The sequence below is a fragment of the Tetrao urogallus genome, assembly GCF_951394365.1.
Source record: "Tetrao urogallus genome assembly, chromosome: 1".
NCBI lineage: Eukaryota > Metazoa > Chordata > Aves > Galliformes > Phasianidae > Tetrao > Tetrao urogallus.
The window spans coordinates 16,972,812-16,992,635 of record NC_136813.1 but is presented as its reverse complement, the minus strand read 5'-3'; the positions used below and the strand labels follow the sequence as shown (position 1 = coordinate 16,992,635).

Below are 19,824 nucleotides of genomic sequence, written 5' to 3'. Positions count from 1 at the left end.
CGCTGCGGGCGGCTGCGCCTTTGGGCAGCGGGCCTCGACGGGTGGATGAGGTCTTCGTGTGGGAAGAAGTGGTGAATCTTTTGTTGCTGCGCTTAGCGCTTCTGCCGGTGCCAGAGTGCTAATAGAGCTGTCCTGGGAACAGCTATCAAGGAACACTGTCACTCGTGCTGTCCAGCCCGCGTGAAAACTGGCGCTGTTGGCACGGTTGGAACAGAAGCGAGAACTGCCGTCAGAAAACCTGCTGACAAGGCGGCCGCAAAGGGACGTTGAGCGACTGGGAAACGGCCGGAGAAAAGCAGTGTTCTGCTCCTCCGGGGCGCGCTGCAGGAAGTACAAAGGCATCCAACTGAGGGCACCGGTAGGTTGCATCGTGAAGGTGTTTATTAGCGCTTTGCTAAGCACAGCGGTAGCCATCAAGACACACTGCGTTGCACCTCACGGTGCTGTTACAGAGAAGGTAGGACTTTGGAAGAAATAAAACAACAGAGATACTGTAACAGTACTTGTCTGTACAGAGATACAGTAACAGTATTTGTCTGTGGCTATGAAAATCACTCAAGAGTAACTCAAGGTGAAAATTACTCAAAATATGTAAAGCAGCAAGAAAAGCTAACGTTGCTATTGTCTTAAACAATCACAATCATGGAATGATTTAAGTAGGAGAGCTGCTGTCAGTTGCACTCGATCCCCAGTATCTTCTTGGTGGCAGAATCCCAGTCTTTCCCAAGTTCAAGTCGATAGCAAATAGATGCAAATTGTCCCTCAACTCTTTTTACCCACTCTGTTGCTTTCTTGATGGACTCAAACGCCCAGTGAACACCGCTGTGTGTAGAAATGGAGATTTATTAGAATAAATTCTATCATTTGAAAGAGAAAGTAAGCAAACACGGCCTACATAAAATACCATTTGTCAGAGAAAACGACATAATTTTCTCTGCCCCATCTTTTCAGAGTGTCCATATGGGAAATATGCCTATACATAATCATAATTTGCATTCATTTACACCATTCCAGTCCCCACATGAAGTTCTATGTATTTCATAATGGCAAACTTGACTCTTTTGTACAACTGCATGTTAGAATTCTTTCACTTTTGTGGTCTGCCCCACTTGCTTTCATCCCGCAGTCAATGTGATTTTATTTGTGTTCAGCCCAAATTTTACAATCATTTTTCCCTCTGTCAGGGAGTTTCAGGAGAGGTAGGAAGACTCTGCAGGGCTTTCCTGGGTTCTTTATCCTCTTGTTAAATTCCCTGGTAAAGCATTAAGGATATTAGCTTCTCATTTTGGCACCACAATCAGCTGGTGTCTGGGGCAATGCAGACTCACTGAAGGCCTATTCCTTCAGGCCTTTTCTTTTCAGACCTTTGCCTTTCCTCTGTAACAAAAAACTTCCCACCTGACAATTATTTGCTTCACTGAGAATGAAAGGAAATTTCCAGATGCAGCAACCCTATGTTCAAAAGCTAATGGAGAACTGGGACATACGGAAGTAAGTGGGAGTTGTTAGAATGAGCTAACATCAGTATTCCCCAGGGGAAGTGGAAAGTGTGGAAGCTGTGCTGTGATGAATCATCTGCCCTAACAACTTCAGAAGTATTGTATTTTGTGGCGTACACCTGGGAAAATCAACAATGCATAAAGAAAATGTTAAAAAGGGATGAAGGCCAAGAGCCAAAAGTGACATGAAGGGAAAGTTTAAAATGATTGATGTCTGGAAAAAGTTGAAATGGTGGAATCTCCATCCTTAAAAATCAGCTGGGCAGGATTTTGAGCAATTTATCTGAGTTAGCTCTGCTTTAAGGAACAGATGACCTGAAGAGGTCATGAATTGTTCAATGATTCTGATAAGAGGTACAAACCTTTTCCTACTTTAAATACTTCTCAATTTTTGTATTATAATTTTCAAAATATTCTTTCTTCCAACTCACCCTCCTAAAAGAAGCTGTGTGCCACCAGTATCAACATTTCCCATTCCCTTTTCTGCAGCTGCATTCTGTAGCATAGTCATTTACTCTCTATAATGAGATTAATTGTTGTTAAGAAGGGTTATATTGCAATATTAAATTACAAGATTTTGTAAAAGCACACCTTGAAGTTGTTAAATTATCCAGTTTCATCAGTGATTTGAAGACTATCCCTTGCAGTTCCTTTGCACAGCGTATGAACTGTAGCACAAGAAGAGTAGCAATCAATTTCAGTAGCTTTTCTTTTCCATTTGTGCCTAAGAAGAAATGGGAAATCATTGGAATGATTTCTTGCCAGCAGAAAAGAGACTTCCTGCAAAGTGTGTCCCCACATAGCTTTAAAAGTTTTTAAGTTCTGATGCTACCCAGTTGTTTCATGATACAGTCAGAACTATCAAGAATATTCACATTAGTGATCCAGAAAATGTAGTGCTCACTTTCAGACTCTAAGCCTGGTAATACTTTTTTTAGGATGTCTGCAATTTGTGTTTGCTTGGCTTCTAATCAACTTTGATTTGAATGCATGCAGGAATGGTAAATGTGAGATTTTTGTGCTCTGATGAAGCACTGCACCCTCTAATAATTTACAGAGAATGAGTTGCCTTTTCATCCCCAAGTTTTCTGGTCCGCTGCCAGCAAAGAGCACCAACTGACAGAACCAAGCAGCAGACAAAGTGTGTATAGGCAGAATGCCTACCGAATGAGCTGCAAACAGCATGTAGGGAAAAAAATTATATATTATTCATCTTATTTGAAATGTGAAAAACAGAAGCGGTCTCAGTCTCTCTCCTAGGAGAATTTCTGACTTTCCTTCCAACTTTTTTTTTTTTTTTTAAAGTAGGTATTAATACAGCAGAAATAATAACTGAAAGAAAAGAATCTGTATTGATATTCCAGCTATTTCACATCCTCCATGTACTTCTCTAGGAGATGTACTTAGCAAGCACGACATTATATTGCAAGAGAAGTTGAGATGAATATGTGTAATTAAAATCAGATGCTTCTGAAAACACAGCTAGGAGATCCACGAAAATGCTGAGCATATCTTATGGAAAGTTCCACCAGGCACACAAAGTAATCATACAGAAGGATAGGAAATGTAATACAATGCACTGCTGTTTTAATAACTGAAAAAGTATTTACCGAGTGACTGAATGCCTTTGCTAATAAGGAAATGATTAACTAAATAATCAACATCAAATTTCAAGATTTTTCCCAACTGTGGACTGAGATTCCAAGAGCCATCCTGTGGAATAAACAAAGATATGGATAAGCAAAGACTGAGAAGACCGAAAATATATTTGTAAGGAACAACCTAAAACAAAGGACAAGTATTTAAAAATGTTTTTTAAAGCTTTCACAAACACAAATCACCTCTCAGTCAGCTCGCTGTGATCAATTAGGTGATTCAAATATTGAACTTCAAAAATCTTTGATGTAACACCCCATGTTTCTACTTGACCTGAAAAATTGTAGTTAAGCTATGAAAAAAATCAAACAGAGCTAATTTTGAACTCACTTGCATACAAACCACGCACAATGACAACACGGCCGCATCAGATTTATTTCAAACAAATTCCTTCAGAAAACTATTTTCAGTGTGCTCAAAAATAAGCATTTGTCTTACCCTAAAGAAGCAATAATGGATCTCTCTCCTCTAGAGGGATTGCAAAGTCTCTGTAAAGTTAGATTACTGTTTATGTTAAATATAGTATTAACAAAACCAATCCTATTTCATCTGCCTTTTCCTGCCAAAAATTAAAGAACTGATTAAAACTAGCTGTCAGTTTGCTACTCTCAGATGAGATGGAAGACAGGCTTTCGAGAGGATATTCAACCACTTATTCTTCAATGTCACTTTCAAAACTTTTATCTGCCCTTGCAGTATGATGTCACAGATTACTATGACTGTAGACAAATTGATAACAATTTATAGATTCATTTAAGATAATTTAGAAAACGATACATGATTTTTAATGAATCTTTAAATATTAAACATCCAATTTATGTAAAAGGTGAGATTCTGTTAGATACTAAACTTACTCAGTGCAAAAACCTGTGAGGAACTGTTTTTCTTTCTAAAATTCAGCACTTGCAATTTTGCTTAAAAACGGAAGAAATCTTGAAGCTCACTTTGTGAGTTAAGTCAATCACAAGTCTGTTCCCCCTTGTATCCCCACGTGTGGCATTTGGTAATCGTTCAACATGCAGAAATAATTTGATAAAAGTAACCCATCAAAAATATAGGAAAATGTGTACCTCCTGTTGATGCTTCACTTAGTTATACTTCCCTACTTTTGCATACAAATTGACATACTGGATCAGAGCAAAAGGGAGTAGAACAAATCACCAATCTGAATGGCCAGTCCCTGTGGACACATGACAGGAGTTTCCACTGAGGGAACACCACAGTGGTTTCTTCACTTGGATCATATAATGCACCTGGAGACCTTGATCATCACATCACCCTCTGGTTTAGTCAGCTCACCAAACTGGTGATGGTTAAGGTGGAACAGGGACTTGTCCCACTGCAGGGGGAATATTCAACGAGGCAAAACGTTACCTGCTTTGACTCCTACTTGCAGGATTCCTGGACAGCATTGGTTCAATTCTGCTTGCTTTAAATCCACCAGCCATTCAGCTGGTTTAACTATCCTGCAGAAGTTCCCACTGCACTCACTCCAATTCTCCAAACCTCAATTCGTTTTTTTTTTTTTTTTGCTTAATGAGCATTATTTGCATCTACTACTTCTGCCTGTCTTCCCCTACGTGTTTTCATACACATTTTAGGAAGTCCCCAATCTGCAAACTGATGGGGGCTCTAAATCAGAGGTATATCACTACTTTTGGCTCTAATTTTACAGTTTCTTAGGCACCCATTAATGAGCTGCCTGTGACAGCAATATAACATAACGTGACCTTGAGGTCATTATATACTTCTTAAGACCAATTTGTAAGGGAAAAAAAGCAGATACATTTACAAAATGCTTATCTCAGGACAGGTATAAAGTAAAAATACTTTTTTCTTCAACATGTATTTTACTTTAAGTAATGCACAAAAAGACTGTTGGTACTGTACCTGATTTTGGAGATCAAAAATTTCTTCCCAGATTACAGGAGTAAACTCAAGTTTCTGTTGGCTTCTTTCTTTCTCTGTTGTTATAAAACACCTTGGTTGTACCTGAAGAAGATAATTTTCACTCAGAATCAGAATCTTATTCTACCACCATTACCCATGCAGCTACTACATCATGGTAAAAAGTAATTGCATTAAAAAGTTTTAAAACAAACTTCTTTATAAAACAAACTTCTTTTTTTTTAAGTTGAAATTTGAAGATTTTAAGTTCATTCTTTTCCACTTAGGAAAGTATTTGCAATTCCACAGTTAATGAGGCGTTTTTTCTCCATTTAAAAGTTACCTATTAGAGCAGTGAGGAACAAGTGACAGAATTCAGACTATAACATATTTCCCTTTAAACAGCAGTAACAGAAAAACAAACAAAAATAACGCGGTTCAGGTCTCTTGAAAGAAGTTTCATTACCACCCTTACCATGCTCTTGTTCTGCTGCACAGCCATGAACCTTGAAACAAAGGTATTTTTATGGCAGTTTTCATTAGGTGAATGCAGCTTGGATTTCAACATGACGCTCATAGCATCCTGTGTATAGAAGACTCCTGACAGAAGACTTACCAGAAGTTCAGCACTCTCAGCAAATTTTTGTTCGGAAGCTGTAGCATCGTGCAGACCTATTACCATTTTCTTCCTATACTTTGGCTTTAATTTTTTTTTTTTACAATGTTGGGGAGCAGGAGAATTGGGAGTAACTTGTCTCTCAGTATTAGTCTTATGAGAAGAGTGTGTGCTTGTACGTGAACTTAACACAGTTATATTCGGAATGTGATCAACAGAAGAATTATCATATTTCATTCCTCCAAAAAGACTTTGAGAAGAACAATACATGGGAAGTTCACAAAATCTCAGATGGGCACCTGAATCTGGAACTGCAGGTGTTGGAAGTAAATTTTTTTGAGTTATATAAGCTTCTCCTCCTGCTTCTAGTCCAGAGCCAAAAAATAAAGCAGTCACAGAAGATTTACATGGTAAAGATGACATTGTTCTTGAACATTTCATCATTGTGATGTCACCATCGTGAAATCCATAGTCCTGTGGTGTGACTTCTTGTGAGGTGCTTTCTTGATTAACAGAAAGTTCTTCAAGTCGAAATTGAAAGCCTTCAGTTTCATACCTCTCAGTTGTGAAATAATCTGACCAAGCTTCAGAATCTTGCAGAGCTGCCTGGTTAGTAAAATTACAGGGAAATAACATAATAACAGAATTAGTAAGATATTTTTCTCTTCTTAATCAATGCAGTATTTCTTATGTTGTGCATATCATTATATCCTCATTCTTACATTCAAGATGAAAGTAGTATATCAAACTAAAATTCCTACCTTATTCTACCTTACTAAGGTGAAGTTTGCCTGACAAAATACGAAGTGTTGTGCGTTACTAAGATAAAAACAATGACTATAATGATAGTTTGGATCCAAGGAAGTTCTACCATTCCATATTATTTTACATACACAGAAGATGGATTTATACAAACTGAAATGTGAATCCTGCTTGTGCTGTCTCAAGCTGGGAAGCTCACAAGATGCACTGCTATTGCTTCTAGTCCTGGCACTAGGCATCACTCAAAAGAGCCTGGCTCCCTCTTCTTTGCACCTTTGCTTCATGTTTTTATACCCATTGATAAGTTGCCTTCTTTTGAGCTTAGTTACAGTACAAACAACAGACACAATTCTAAATAATCCACAATCTCAATACTTACATTACAGACTACAGGTTAAGGTGATGTTTCTCAGTTGTTTTAAATGCACATCATGGTCACGTACAAGATAATTTAATAGACAAATAATGATTTAAATGATTCCCCTATGAAATGTGGAGAAAGCTTTTACCTGTTAAGACTTTAAGAACTAATAGAATGACACCTGCTGGCTAGTTTTCAAAGGCAAGAGCTACCATAACTAGCAAACATGCTATTTCACTAGTTCAAGATTTTCTCATCTCGTCAAAACCTTGATCTTCCTAGATGGACCCACCCTCCCCACGCACCTCTATCCAACGACCTGCTAGCAGGAGGAAAAAAAGAAAGAAGCATCCAGTGTGGAACTAATGTCTTTCTAGATAATTCAAAAATTGAAGAAATGTCATAAACAATAACTGTATATTATCACATACAATACAGCACCACAACTGGATAATACACCAGAAATGTTAGTGACAAGAACATACATCACATGGAGGCATCCCGTAAGGTTCTGAAAATAAGACGCTGGATCCCACTGGCTTTTGTTCCCAGTTCATGTAAGGTAAAAAATCAACATCTTCTTGAGCTATAATTTCCAGGATGTTTGGAACATTAGCAGAACAAATTTCACTAGTATCCTAAAATAAAATTCATCACAGTTATAAACTTGAGAATTCTCTTCAGTCTTTGTTTAATTCTTAGTTATGATGGCTGTTAGACAAAAAAATCTGCCATAACAGAGAGTGAGTTTTTTATTTGTGCATTCAAAACATACTGAAAACAGAACAAGCAGATACAGTAGAACGTTAAAAATACTCAGTGTATACCAATAAGCAGTAAATCTAACTTCTGACTTTTGACTATACTGAGGAACAATGTATTCCCAGTAAAGGAATTCCTAATACTATAGGAATACTGATACTAATAATAATTCTTAATACAATCAAGTTGTGGTTTCCTTCTGTGATTACCACCCAACACAGACTCTCCTCAAATGACTTTTGCCATACAAAACCCATTTCTTCAGTAATTCATAACCAAGGCGGCCTACAGTTTGGCATTGTGACTTCCTTATAAAACTGTTCTGTGGTTATGCATGAAGAAGGATTAATAAGTGCACTTCATATGGTCTTGCTCTTTGAACAATTTGGCTTCCACAGTTCTAGCACAAACTGCAAACCCTTGTGGCAATTCCCAGCAGGAACACGCTGACTGACAAGGTTTTGTTGTAAACTGAAGATGAGCAATATATGAGAAAGATAACAAAAATAACTCACTGTATTGCAGAAGAAATAAAAATATTTTCAAAAATCATAGCTTTGTCTCTATTTCTAAACTAATAAACATTGTTCAGCTAAATGAAGATTGGTTTTGATATGTGTAAGGTTAAATAATTTAGAGTCTTCTGACAGATAAGATAGAGGGAGCAAGACATTTAATAGAAAACGTACCCTCTTCTCAACCGCAATGAAGCTTGTAAACTGGGTTATAATCGAGTTCTCCAAACTGAGACGTATAATCATGTTCTTCAAGATTTGCTTCTTCATCTAGATTGTTCACGATTAAATGCAGGATGTAGAAAAAACATAATCAGGTAAAATCAACAGATGTAAGAACTGAATATAGAAACACACCAATGTACTCAAAATAGGGATATGTAAAAGGAAGAGCTTGTGAATATACTGGCCTGCCTAACTGTCTATGCCTTTTAACTTTCTCTACTCTTACCTCTGGACAGGGGCATGCATTTTCTTTAGTGAGACAACCATTCTAGGCAGCCTATTCGAGTGCTCTGTCACCCTCAAAGTAAAGATGTTTTTTCTCATGTCCAGATGGAACTTCCTGTGTTCCAGTTTTTGCCCACTGCCTTTTATCGTGTTGCTGGGCACCACTGAAAAGAGCCTGGCCCCATCCACTTGGCTCCTACCCATTAAATGTTTATAGGTGCTGATAAGATCCCCTCTCAGTCTTATCTTCTCCAGGCTGAACAGTCCCAGTCTCTCAGCCTTTCCTCCTAAGGGAGATACTTCAGGGCCCTCATCATCTCTGTGGCCCTCCACTGAACTCTGTCCAGTAGTTCTCTGTCTTTCTTGAACTGGGGAGCCCAGAACTGGACACAGAGGAGTGTCATTGTATTCCACCCTATCCTATACAAAAGATAAGGACTTTTCCTGTACTAGTATGAGCTACAGGAAACAAAAATGTTATATGCCACAGGGAAAGAAGAACCACCAACAGCCTGCCATGACAAGTATAGGTTAGGAAAAATGTACACACATTATGCTCAGAGAAGATATTCTTATAATGGGGAAGAACACAAGACGGTCTCAAAATTCTTCAAAATCTCATTTAGTGGGAAAATGTATTACTACATGGTAACCTTAACCATAAAGTGACACTGGAACTGCAACAAAAAAAGTCACATGGCAAAAAAATCTCTATTTGATTGAAACGTTTGCTATTTGACATTTAAATACACATTTTAAATTTTTTGCTTTTAGATTATCAAACCTCATGCTCTGTTTCATTCTCATGAAGAATACCATCTTCATAGTCCCTAATGAAAGCTCTTGCTGTGAGTTTGTGTAGCACCTAGAAAAGAAAACAAAGGTGATAATAATAATAATAAATATATATATATTTAAAATTCTTCCTTTTATTTACAAAATCCCCCATCAGGCAAATAGCTTCCATATGTACACAGAATCCAGTTTTCTAGGGGCAAGGTAATTCTGCATTTAACAAGCAACCATAACTTGCACCTAAGGTGTATTTTTATTTTACTTAATGTTATCAAGCTAAAAGATAATCAGGTCTTCACTTGTTGCACACATTCTCACCAGTCAAGGATGAGAAAAAGCAAATAAATGAATGCAGAAAATTCAGGTAATTAATCTAATTTTGAAACATCCACCTAAAACAAGTAGGGAGAATTCCCTTTGTGGAAGAAAAAAAATCTCTCTCCAGTAACTGCAAATGGAACCTGGGCAATCACCTCAGACTTAAGCAGGAATATCTAGATAGCTGGGGGTAAATGAGTCCTGTGCATAAAACTACACAATTCCAGGGAAAAGTACGTTGAGTTTAACTTTTAAAGAATCATTAGGTCTACCGCAATCAAGTCAGTTTTGACCTGAGGGTTTGTATGCAGAAAAGGGAAGTACTGAACTCTATTAATCAGATATTGCTTTTTAAAATGGAACCACTCTTTCATAGGAAAGAAAAATGTTTTTTTTTTTTTGGCTTGATATATTAAAGGTAACAAAGAGAAAGAGCACCATGGAGGTGACATGGCAAAGTACTTTGTATTCCAGGTTTAATTGCTCAACATTCCTAGTGGCTCATTTCGGAAGAAAACAATAGATGCTGAAGGGAGCCACTTCTTAAGATAACCTCATAAGCAAGTAGTTACTTCTGATCTTAGGTGAACTGGCAAAAGAAACAGGTAGGAATGCTCAGGGTTCATCTAAAACATCAAGAATTATTAGAAATAATGGTTTCTAATTTGGTCCTGTTTTTCAACATTTTGTCATATCACCTGACACCTTTCAAAGCTGTGTTTTTTAAACTACATCTGGAATTTGTACTACAGAATTTTTTTAAAAAACAAAAATCCTTCGTGTTAAGCAAACACATTGCTTCTACTTGCCAGTCCCACTTGCCAGTCCCACTTCTGTATTAGAACATGTCCTGGGAAACTAACTGTTCTAATACTGCAACCCACAGTATTAGTTTTCAAAGTGGACTACACTAAATAGGGAGCAAAATCTTTTCAATTTGAAAACAAATCAGCTCTTCAGTGGGGAAAGGATGACAGCCTTATCAGAATCAATACTGAAGGCTGACTATTCAGTTGGTTTTTAAAGCGTAGACACCCATTAGATTAATAAATGGTTCTTTTTAGCTTGTTTGCCTTTTCAAGATTGGTGCTGTGCTTTTCTCTATATAAATTCTCTCCAGTTATTTATTTCACTGTTACTGAAGCAACTGAAAGGCTAGTAACACTTTAATGTTTTGACATTTTAAAAGATTAAAAACTAGTAAGCAGATTGTCCACATGGAAAAAATTTACAACTCGAGAGAGAATGAGGCAGCATGCAGAATTCACCTGAAGAGCTGCCAATGCAAGGGTAAAACTGGAGCCCAAATAAATTATCAGAATAAGAAGTAGAATCTCCTGTTTTGAAAAGCTGAAGTTTTGAGTTAGAAACCTGACATTTGTATGTAAAACAGTTTCCCTTTAAAAGCCTGAAGACTGCTGGTCTGTGCCAAAACATCAGAAGCAAAAATAAAAAAGTTACTGAAAACAGAAGTTTCAGTTCACTCAAAGAAGCACAGTGCAGCATGTTGTTGCTTAAAGCAGCTTCGCTCACTGTTGTATGCACAGACAGTGTTGCACAAACTCACCGTTCCTGTTGTCTTCTGTAATTCAGTAGTTGACACCACAGTTTGTAGTTCTTGGTCATTTATTATCGCCCTTAAGGTGGCCTATAATGAATAAAAACAAACAAGTTTCCTTCTCTTGTTATGTTGTGCTACCAGAACGCATGAATGCTATCCTGATTCCTGAATGTAACTCAAGTTTGTCTCTCTGCATGGCTATACTTAAAAACATTTCCCCTTACGACAAGGGGACAGTTGCAAAGAAAGGAATCGTGTATTTATCGCAGTCCAGTGACTTGAACATTAAATAAGGTATCCTTTTCCTCTCTGCATTTCACTAGGAAGACTAATAATTTAAATATTGAATTATATTTAGCAGTGAAGAAGCTAAAAGCGTGCTGGATAAAGCATGACATAATATAACACAGTACATCTTGCAATCTCTTCAGCTGTGGATTTCCATCCAGCAGTATGTATCCCAGTCTTTACCTGAGTACAGTGAGGGACAAATCCATAGACGAGAAGCCTCTCATTGGTAAACAAAGACTGTATTTGAGCAGGAGCCTGCATTGGCTTCGGTGCATTTATATCAAACTGTTGCCATTTAATAGAAACAGAACTGCATCCTGGAGAAAATATTCTAGATACTTGGCTCTGTATCTGTGTAAAGATTGAAAACAAATTAGCTCTGTTTGCTTCTAGGCTTTTAAGAGAAAATATAATCTCTTGATACAAGAATAACATATTTCCTTTTTCCTTTTTCTTTCAATTTTTATTTTTGGTACAACTAAGGGCATGTACTTGTAAAATTGTTACCACATATTGGTAAAAGAGTCTAATGCTTCGAGGTAGTGAGGATAATCACTAAGCCGTTATTGCACTGGCTTTTAAGTGAGATATGAGACTGAACTTTCTTCAGGTTGGCAAAAAATTTAGAGAATGTGGTCTGCTACACCCAGCACCTCCTGTGTGGGAACTCTGAAATGTGTGAACAGTTCTGCACATCTCTGTGTTCTGCACATCTCCATGGTCTGCTTTGGATAATTTTGCATGTATCATTCAAATGGCAGCCAGACTAGGAAAAGAATAAACTTACATTTTCAGTCCTTTCCCCTGCCAAAAACATGCCAGATACTAGCCATGCTGCAGTCCCTTCTATACTGTCACTGTCTGAGGGACCAGATTCAAGGCACGGGACAGAGCTGTAGGCACAGAACTATACTGGGAAACTGAGAAGCACTGCACATGGAGTCCTAGATTGCCTGTATCTTCCAGATGTACCAACAGTCAAAAGTTATGGTATGCAGTTGCTACAACCCTCCACATTACAGCAAGGACGATGCTGTAGATGGACTGTGAGCTGTGACAGAAGTGAAACTATATTCTTTCATGCAGGGAGAGTTACTTACAAAGTTTGAAATTTCATCATCTTTTTTCCAAGTTGGGGTTATTGCACTTACTCACGAAAAGCACAGACCTCTTTCAAAGGCGCTAGAAAAATGAACTCATGGCTTTCTTGTTTTCCTTTAACATTCAGTGACCAGTAGGAATAGGAAAGTGGGGCAAGTACAGTGACAAATTCCTTCCCTTATCAAAGAACTTATCAATATTCCGCTGTAGCACATGTTCCTGCTGAAAACAAGGCATGCTCCTGAAACCTTTGGAACACTCAAACCAAATACTTCCCTTTCTAAATATCTATGCATTTCTATTTAAAATAAGAGAAGACTTGATAGACAAGCATTTCTCCCTCCATATTCTATCAACGGCCTCTCTTATTGTAATAAGCCCCATTAACCATGAAATGAAGAATTAGTAACTCCCATTTTGAGATATTGAAAATGTTCAGTATGAGATATTGATATATCAGACAACGATCACATATGGAATACATTCAGCATTTGTAAGTGTACCTTTGCCTCCCAGTTATACTTTGATTTCGAGTCAAAGTATTCAAACACTCCAGCACCATACTGGGACAAAGATCTCAGCATGTGTCGATTTGCTGCGGAACTAAAGAGAAAAACAAATCTTATGTAATGTAATTACTGAATCAAATCATTAAGTCATACGATCTCTTTTCTACTTCTCATACCATTTAAGATATCTTGGTTTTAATTTTTACTGCACGTTTTTTAAATTTAAATACTTTTAATTCCATACTTTTTTCAGGATATGGACCAACTGACAGTGACTGAGCCAATGAAGGTGCTGCTGAATTACAGATTTCCCAATAATATTTGAGGAAATTACAAGGCATATGAGTATCTCCATATCCTAATGCAAGGATGTGAAGAGAAATTAACTAATGTCCAACACTAATAAGGATCATTAAAATGACGTTAACTAATTGATTCATCTAATTAACCTCAGTCTCAGCAGAACTGTTTAGTATGGGGACAATCATCTTACAGCTAAATCCAGAATCAATTAGGGAATCTTACTTTCTGGAAAACATAATCGATACGATAATACTTATCAGCTCTGCTCCCCAGCTCTGACTGCTATAAAGCTATAGACAAAGAGAGCTTTAGGGAGTATTACAGGAGAACAATTAAGCAGATGAAAGTTATTGTGAGTGAGAAACAGAACATTACGTGTTGATTCTTTGTCAGACAGGTAGATTCAGTCCTGACAGCATTATAGCATTGTTTTAGAGAAACCTACTGAACTGTCACCAAATCTCCTTGAGAAAAAATTGTACAAATAGTAAGGCTATGTTTTATAACAGGAACACATACCATCTAGTGGAAGCTGTGTCTGCCCATGGCAGGGGGTTGGAACTGCATAGTCTTTGAGATCCTTTCCACCACAAATTATTTTATGATTCTATGATTTTTTTCATTCACTTGAATTGTCACAGACAGAACTGTGATAATGATGACTATTCCGTACTAATACAGCCTTCTCAACAACTCTGTTGACACAGAAGTACCAACCATAGAGCCAACTTCTCTTTCACAACTCTTTCCCTATTCATTCTTTAACAATGTAACACATTAAACACAGATCCCACCTCCTGAAAGCAGACTGCTGCACATTAGCACCATCATATTTGTGTTACAGGTCTTGAGGAACTATTAAAAGCCATGTCTCCTTAGCCTATCAGCACTGAGACAATCCATCCCCAGGCCTAATTCTGTCATTACAAGAATATGGAGGTAAATATGCTGAAAATTAACACAATATGACTGTAAGTACTTTAAAAAGGATGTTAGCATGTAAGGAGGCACACACCATCTGCTCTTTATTGTGAGTTGATGCAAATTCTGTTATAGTTAAAACGTGTGATTACACTGGAAGAGTACTGGGATGCTTGGCCCATGGGCTGAGGGGTGCTTGTGCAGTGTTGTTAGAGCTCATGGCTGTGAGAACTGGGGAATGTTGGCAGAGCCATGCAGAAGGTAAAAGATGTTCTAGAAGAACAGGACCCTACCATTGGTGTCCATTGGTCTCTATTTTGATGCATTCCCTCCCAAGGAATAGTAAGAAGCTAATACTATCTGACTCCTTCCCACTTAGCCTGGCAATGTGAAATACCTAGCTGTAAGCCTTTTTTTTCCAAAGTAATTTCAGGTGTGTACATACCTTGCCATTAAAAAAAACAAAACAAAACAAAACGGAACAATTGAAGTACATTACAATGAATTTCAATGAGGTTTTACTTGTTCCTGTGATTGCAAAGAGGTCTCTAACACAGATAGCTCATAACAAATGTTCCCACACTTCATTCTCTCTAATATTGCCATCATTGTAGAATATCTGAGCTAAGTTACAGTGATAGCAGTTGCTCTTGCTCCCCTCCTCTGGACTGGGAGCACACATGTAATAGAGAAATCATGTCTCCTTTCTCCTGTCTCCATCTGGGAGGAGGAAGTGTGAATTTGGATGTTTAGCAAAAAAAGTTGACACAGTCACTCCCTGATTTGCTCTGAAAGACAGAAACTGGTTTGGAGTGGAGGAGGTTCATTTTCACATCATTTTGAAGTAGCTTGCATTCCAGCAGTGAAATGTACCACAGGTTTGGAAACCTAATGCTTACACTGTCTTTACAAAAGAAATGAAAATGAAATAATGAAATTGTACAACTATTAATGTTACATTGAAATTCCACTACCGAAATCACACTAAACCAAAACATGAAATGCAATGTTTTAAAGTATTAACTCTCATACTTTCTGATTTTACCTTTAAAAAGTAAAGTTGTTATAATGCAGAAAGATATGAATAGGTAAGGCTATCTGAACATAGAATTAACTTTACTGTAGGTATTTTACTCTACATATTTTTCTTTTTGGTTATTAAAGATATGCAAACATTTCTGCATTTAATCTAAATATATATAGATCTTTAAGATAGCACCCAAGCATCTGGCACTTCCCAGCTTACTAATCTCTCACTTCAAATAAAATACCAGTGCTTTAAAAGAAAATCCAACACGGTGCTTACCCAACACCACATGTGAATAACCTCGTATGGTGGACATTATCTTTCACAAGCTGGAAGGTCACACTCTCATTCTGAATGTGTCCATCAGATATAAGAAGAATGTTACGATGTCCTTGAGAAGGAAATAGCAAACTTAAGTAACGCAAGCTCTTCCATAAATCAGTGTTTCCCATTGTTGCTGTAGCAGACTGAAAAGTAAAGTATTAAAATGTTAGTTTGAACTTGATTTATCTTTTCTAAAATAACACCTAATACATAATTGATTTGTTTCTTACTATATATTTATTTAACTATGAACTATTAATTATTAACTTTTATTTTGTTTCTGCTCTTCCGTAATTATTAGAGGTGGAGCTTGAGGTTGATGGCATTCGGTATCTTCTCTGGTTTAAGCAATAAACATTTTTCATAGCCAAAATGCATAACAGCAATTATAAATCCTCCCAAAATTCTCAGAAATTTCAGTAATCCGTGCTTTGGGAATTTCTGGAGTTTTTATCCATGTTACTGCATCCACGAGCTGTTTACAGCTCTATCTTTTAATCTGCCTATCTCACTTCTGAACTGAAGGATAATTTGCCCTCAAGTGTGACAAGAACGCTTTAGTTTTTCTTTGAAATCTGCTGATGGATCATTTGCTGGGTGTGCTATGACCATCAGAGGTGAGGAACTGCAAATAACCATTCCTATTCTCCTCTTCCTCTCTGTTTATCCTGGAAGAGATGACTGTGTAAGGATGCAACTGAAACTAAAAAAAATCAGGAAAAGTCTTTTCCTCATACAGCATGTCTTCCATATACCTGGCTATCTTTGCTTTCTCTATCTCCAGCCCTTTGTTTTGAGACGGAGTGACCAGAAGTATCTACAGTATTCAAGACACCAGAGCAACACAGATTTATACAGCTACCTAAGTGTTTGCCTGTTTGCCTGCTGCTGAATGGTGGGCCCTGGTTTAAAAAGGGCTATTTAATGTGGCTCCAGCATCTCTCTACTGCAGGAAGCCCAACATCATACAGGTACAGTTAGCACCTTTTTCCCTTCTGTGTTACTTTGCATCAATCATTTGCACCTTATCATGCATTATGTTAGTATCTCAAGTATTATGCTAGCATCAAGAAGCTTTATTTACAGATGAAGAGCATACTAGAACATAGAACAAACCAAACCTGTTCATCCTAAATAGTTTACATCTGATCTTCTGATGACAAAAGCATTTTTTTTTCTCAATAAAAGTCCTCTGGCCCATCTAAATGCTGCCTTCTTTTACAAACGATAAAGCTTAACATCAGGAAGCACTTCTTTACTGTGCAGGTAACAAAGTACTGGAACAGACTAAGAAACTGTAAACTCTCCCTCCTTGGAGATCTTCAAAAGCCACCTAGACATGGTGCTGGGCAACCTGATTTAGGTGTCCCAGCTCAAGCAGAGGTTGGAGCAGATGACTTTCTTCCAGCCTCAGCCATTCTGTGATTATATGAAGTAAATAATTTCCCCTCTTCTGCTGTGGGCAGGCAACAAGAAGCATGAGCTCCAAAGGATTATTTTAGCGGGAAACATTGTAATTCTTTCCTAACACAGATACCTACTTACTTTCAAAATAACAATTTAAGCAATTACTTTAAACCGTAGTGGAATTAATATTTAGATGTGGTTGTGCTTGTTACTAGGGTAAATAATTATAAAAATTATAACATTATTTTAAAAAATCCTTAGAAGCTAGCCTAAAGAAAAGAAAAAGTTGGGTAACTTTTGTAATGATAACCATTCCTTTCCAAGAAGTGTTCTATAGAATACAACCAAATTGATTTACTTACTGTAATAAACTCAGTTAGTGATGCCAAGTCCTTGAAGGTATTCTTTGAAAACGAAGAAAATTCTGAGAAATCTGTAAACAAAGATAGATGTTAAGAGCACTGAAATATTAATATTTATCAACGCTTGGTAACACAAGTTTAAGTTTCATGACTAGAATATCAGAATAGAAATGCATCACACTACTACATGTTCCAAGTTGCAGTGTATTAAGTTGGTTTGATAATAATGATGCACATAAAATTGAGTCATGGCAAGTAAAAGGTGGCTTACAGTTAGGAAAGAAACAAAGAAACTCACTTGTGCCAAATTTGATTACGTTTACATTTTGTCTGGAACTAAGCAGTTTTAAGGCATGTAAAGCAATCTGCTTTGCTTGCAGTAGAGCTGAACCTGCCATAGAATTTGAGCAATCTAGTAAAATAATAATTTCACTGGATAGCTGCTCTTCATCAAATGCTGCTTCGAACTCTGGTTGGAATACAAGCATGCAAGCCTACAAAGAGAGAAACAAAATCAGTGCAGTGAACAAATACTTTTTCACTGGAAATGTACCCACGCATCTTCATTTTCCTCATTACGAATGAGAGCAGAATAAAGTAATATTTGAAAATTTTACCAAATATATTTCATTTACTTTAAATTCTTGAAAAGTGCAATTTTCCTGTGCTTTACCTATACCTCAAGTTCCACATGAAAAATTGAAAACAGAATATTTTTTGTTTAATTTTACAATCCAATTCACTCGTTGGCAAACAGCATTCAGTTCTTTACTCCAATTTAAAAACAATTTACAGGTATTGTCTTCTGTTGTCATAACTGCCATCATCCACTTAAGCAGTACGGTCACATTTCTGAGAAGTACAAGCAGCAGCACAACAGTTTGTTAGAAAAACGTGTTTCAACTGAAATGTGAATGGACACTGTTGAAAATGCACCTCAACCTTCACTCCATTCCAAGGCAAAGGATAAAAGAAAATCACCAAGATTCTGTTGAACACTGCCTATGGTGTCCATCTGTTTATTATGTTTTAACATATTACCTCATAAATTCTATGACAGGTGTGCCATACCTCACTATTTTTGTTGGGATGCTTCTCTACCCACATTCGGGGTGCATAGGCATGAGAAATCCATATATCTAGACCAAAGCCACTGCTGTCCAAAGAACTGTTGTCTACGGTCTTAATTACAGCCTTGCATTCTGTTTTCTGGAAGAGATGAAAAAACAGGCATAATCTCAGTTTAATAACTGTACAGTGAATATGTTTTACTTGTACAAAATAAAATTGTGATTCGTGAGGATAGGGAATGAAAACAGAACATTTAATAGGGGTAGTAACAGATCTTTTCCAGAAAGATTATATTAATCTTTAAAGGTATAGTTGCTATTTACATATTATATTCTTTCAAATATAATTCACTTGAAGACAAACAAAACAAAAAGGATTCAAAAACAACAGAACTATTCATCTGGGAAAAACAGAACCTATCAGGTTGAGGGATGAATACTGCATAGAGTCACACAAATCTTGCACACATATTTCCTAGGATTAAAGTTCCTTTTAAAACGCATGGCAGAACTTCTAAGGCAGAGGAACAGCTATAGAGAAATTAATTTACCTTTATCTTAAGTTTATGTGTCCAACTGTGTAGGCTTTCAATGCTATATGGCATCTCAATAGACATATCCAAGGAGAATCTGCTAAGTAAGGAGAGTAGAAGTAAATGGTGGTCATTTGAATTACAGAATCACAAAATGCAGGGCTGGAAGGAACCTCTGGAGATCCTTCAATCCAACCCTCTCCTAAATTAGGTTTCCCTATAGCAGGAAAGCATCCAGGTTGGTTTTGAGTATCTCCAGAGATGGAAACTCCACAATCTCTCTGAGCAGCCTGTTCCAGTGTTCTGTCACTCTGACAGTAAAGCAGTTCCTTCTTGTGTTAGTATGGAACTTGCTGTGTTCCACTGTATACCTGTTGCCTCTTGTCCTGTCACCAGGCACCACTGAAAGAGCTTGGCCTCATCCACCGAGCTCCCACTCATTAGATATTTATGAGCGTTGACGAGATGCCCTCTCAGTCTTTTCTGTAGGCTGAACAGAGGTGCTCCAGGCCCCTAATCATCTTTGCAGCCCTCTGCTGGACTCTCCTGTGGTTCTCTGTCTTTCTTGAACCTGGGAACCCAGAATTGGACAGAGGACTCCAGTTGTGGCCTCATCAGGGCAGAGTAGAGGGGAAGGATCCCCTCCCTAGACCTGCTGGTCACGCTCTTTTTAACGTACTCCTGTATTGATGTGTGTGGTTATTCCTTCCCAGATGGAGAGGACTCTACACTTGCCCTTGCTGAAGCTCATAAGGTTCCTCTCCACCCAAATAATGATTAATCTGCATGCCAGG

The 19,824-nt window shown here is 37.5% G+C and overlaps 1 protein-coding gene across 1 annotated transcript in view; it reads right to left on the bottom strand.

Moving 5' to 3' along the window:
* Window positions 1-671: 671 nt before the first annotated feature.
* Window positions 672-19,824, bottom strand: part of PARP4 (poly(ADP-ribose) polymerase family member 4) — a gene marked incomplete at both ends in the record, with an annotated part of 41,457 nt that continues 22,304 nt past the window's right edge. Inside the window, 16 exons of the mRNA XM_079536006.1 lie at window positions 672-822; window positions 2,091-2,223; window positions 3,110-3,212; window positions 5,046-5,147; window positions 5,659-6,264; window positions 7,267-7,419; window positions 8,233-8,328; window positions 9,293-9,373; window positions 11,189-11,269; window positions 11,654-11,824; window positions 13,078-13,177; window positions 15,614-15,801; window positions 17,428-17,498; window positions 17,726-17,921; window positions 18,499-18,636; window positions 19,049-19,127. Of these exons, the coding sequence (XP_079392132.1) occupies window positions 672-822; window positions 2,091-2,223; window positions 3,110-3,212; window positions 5,046-5,147; window positions 5,659-6,264; window positions 7,267-7,419; window positions 8,233-8,328; window positions 9,293-9,373; window positions 11,189-11,269; window positions 11,654-11,824; window positions 13,078-13,177; window positions 15,614-15,801; window positions 17,428-17,498; window positions 17,726-17,921; window positions 18,499-18,636; window positions 19,049-19,127 (2,449 nt within the window). The remainder of the gene's footprint in view (window positions 823-2,090; window positions 2,224-3,109; window positions 3,213-5,045; window positions 5,148-5,658; window positions 6,265-7,266; window positions 7,420-8,232; window positions 8,329-9,292; window positions 9,374-11,188; window positions 11,270-11,653; window positions 11,825-13,077; window positions 13,178-15,613; window positions 15,802-17,427; window positions 17,499-17,725; window positions 17,922-18,498; window positions 18,637-19,048; window positions 19,128-19,824) is intronic.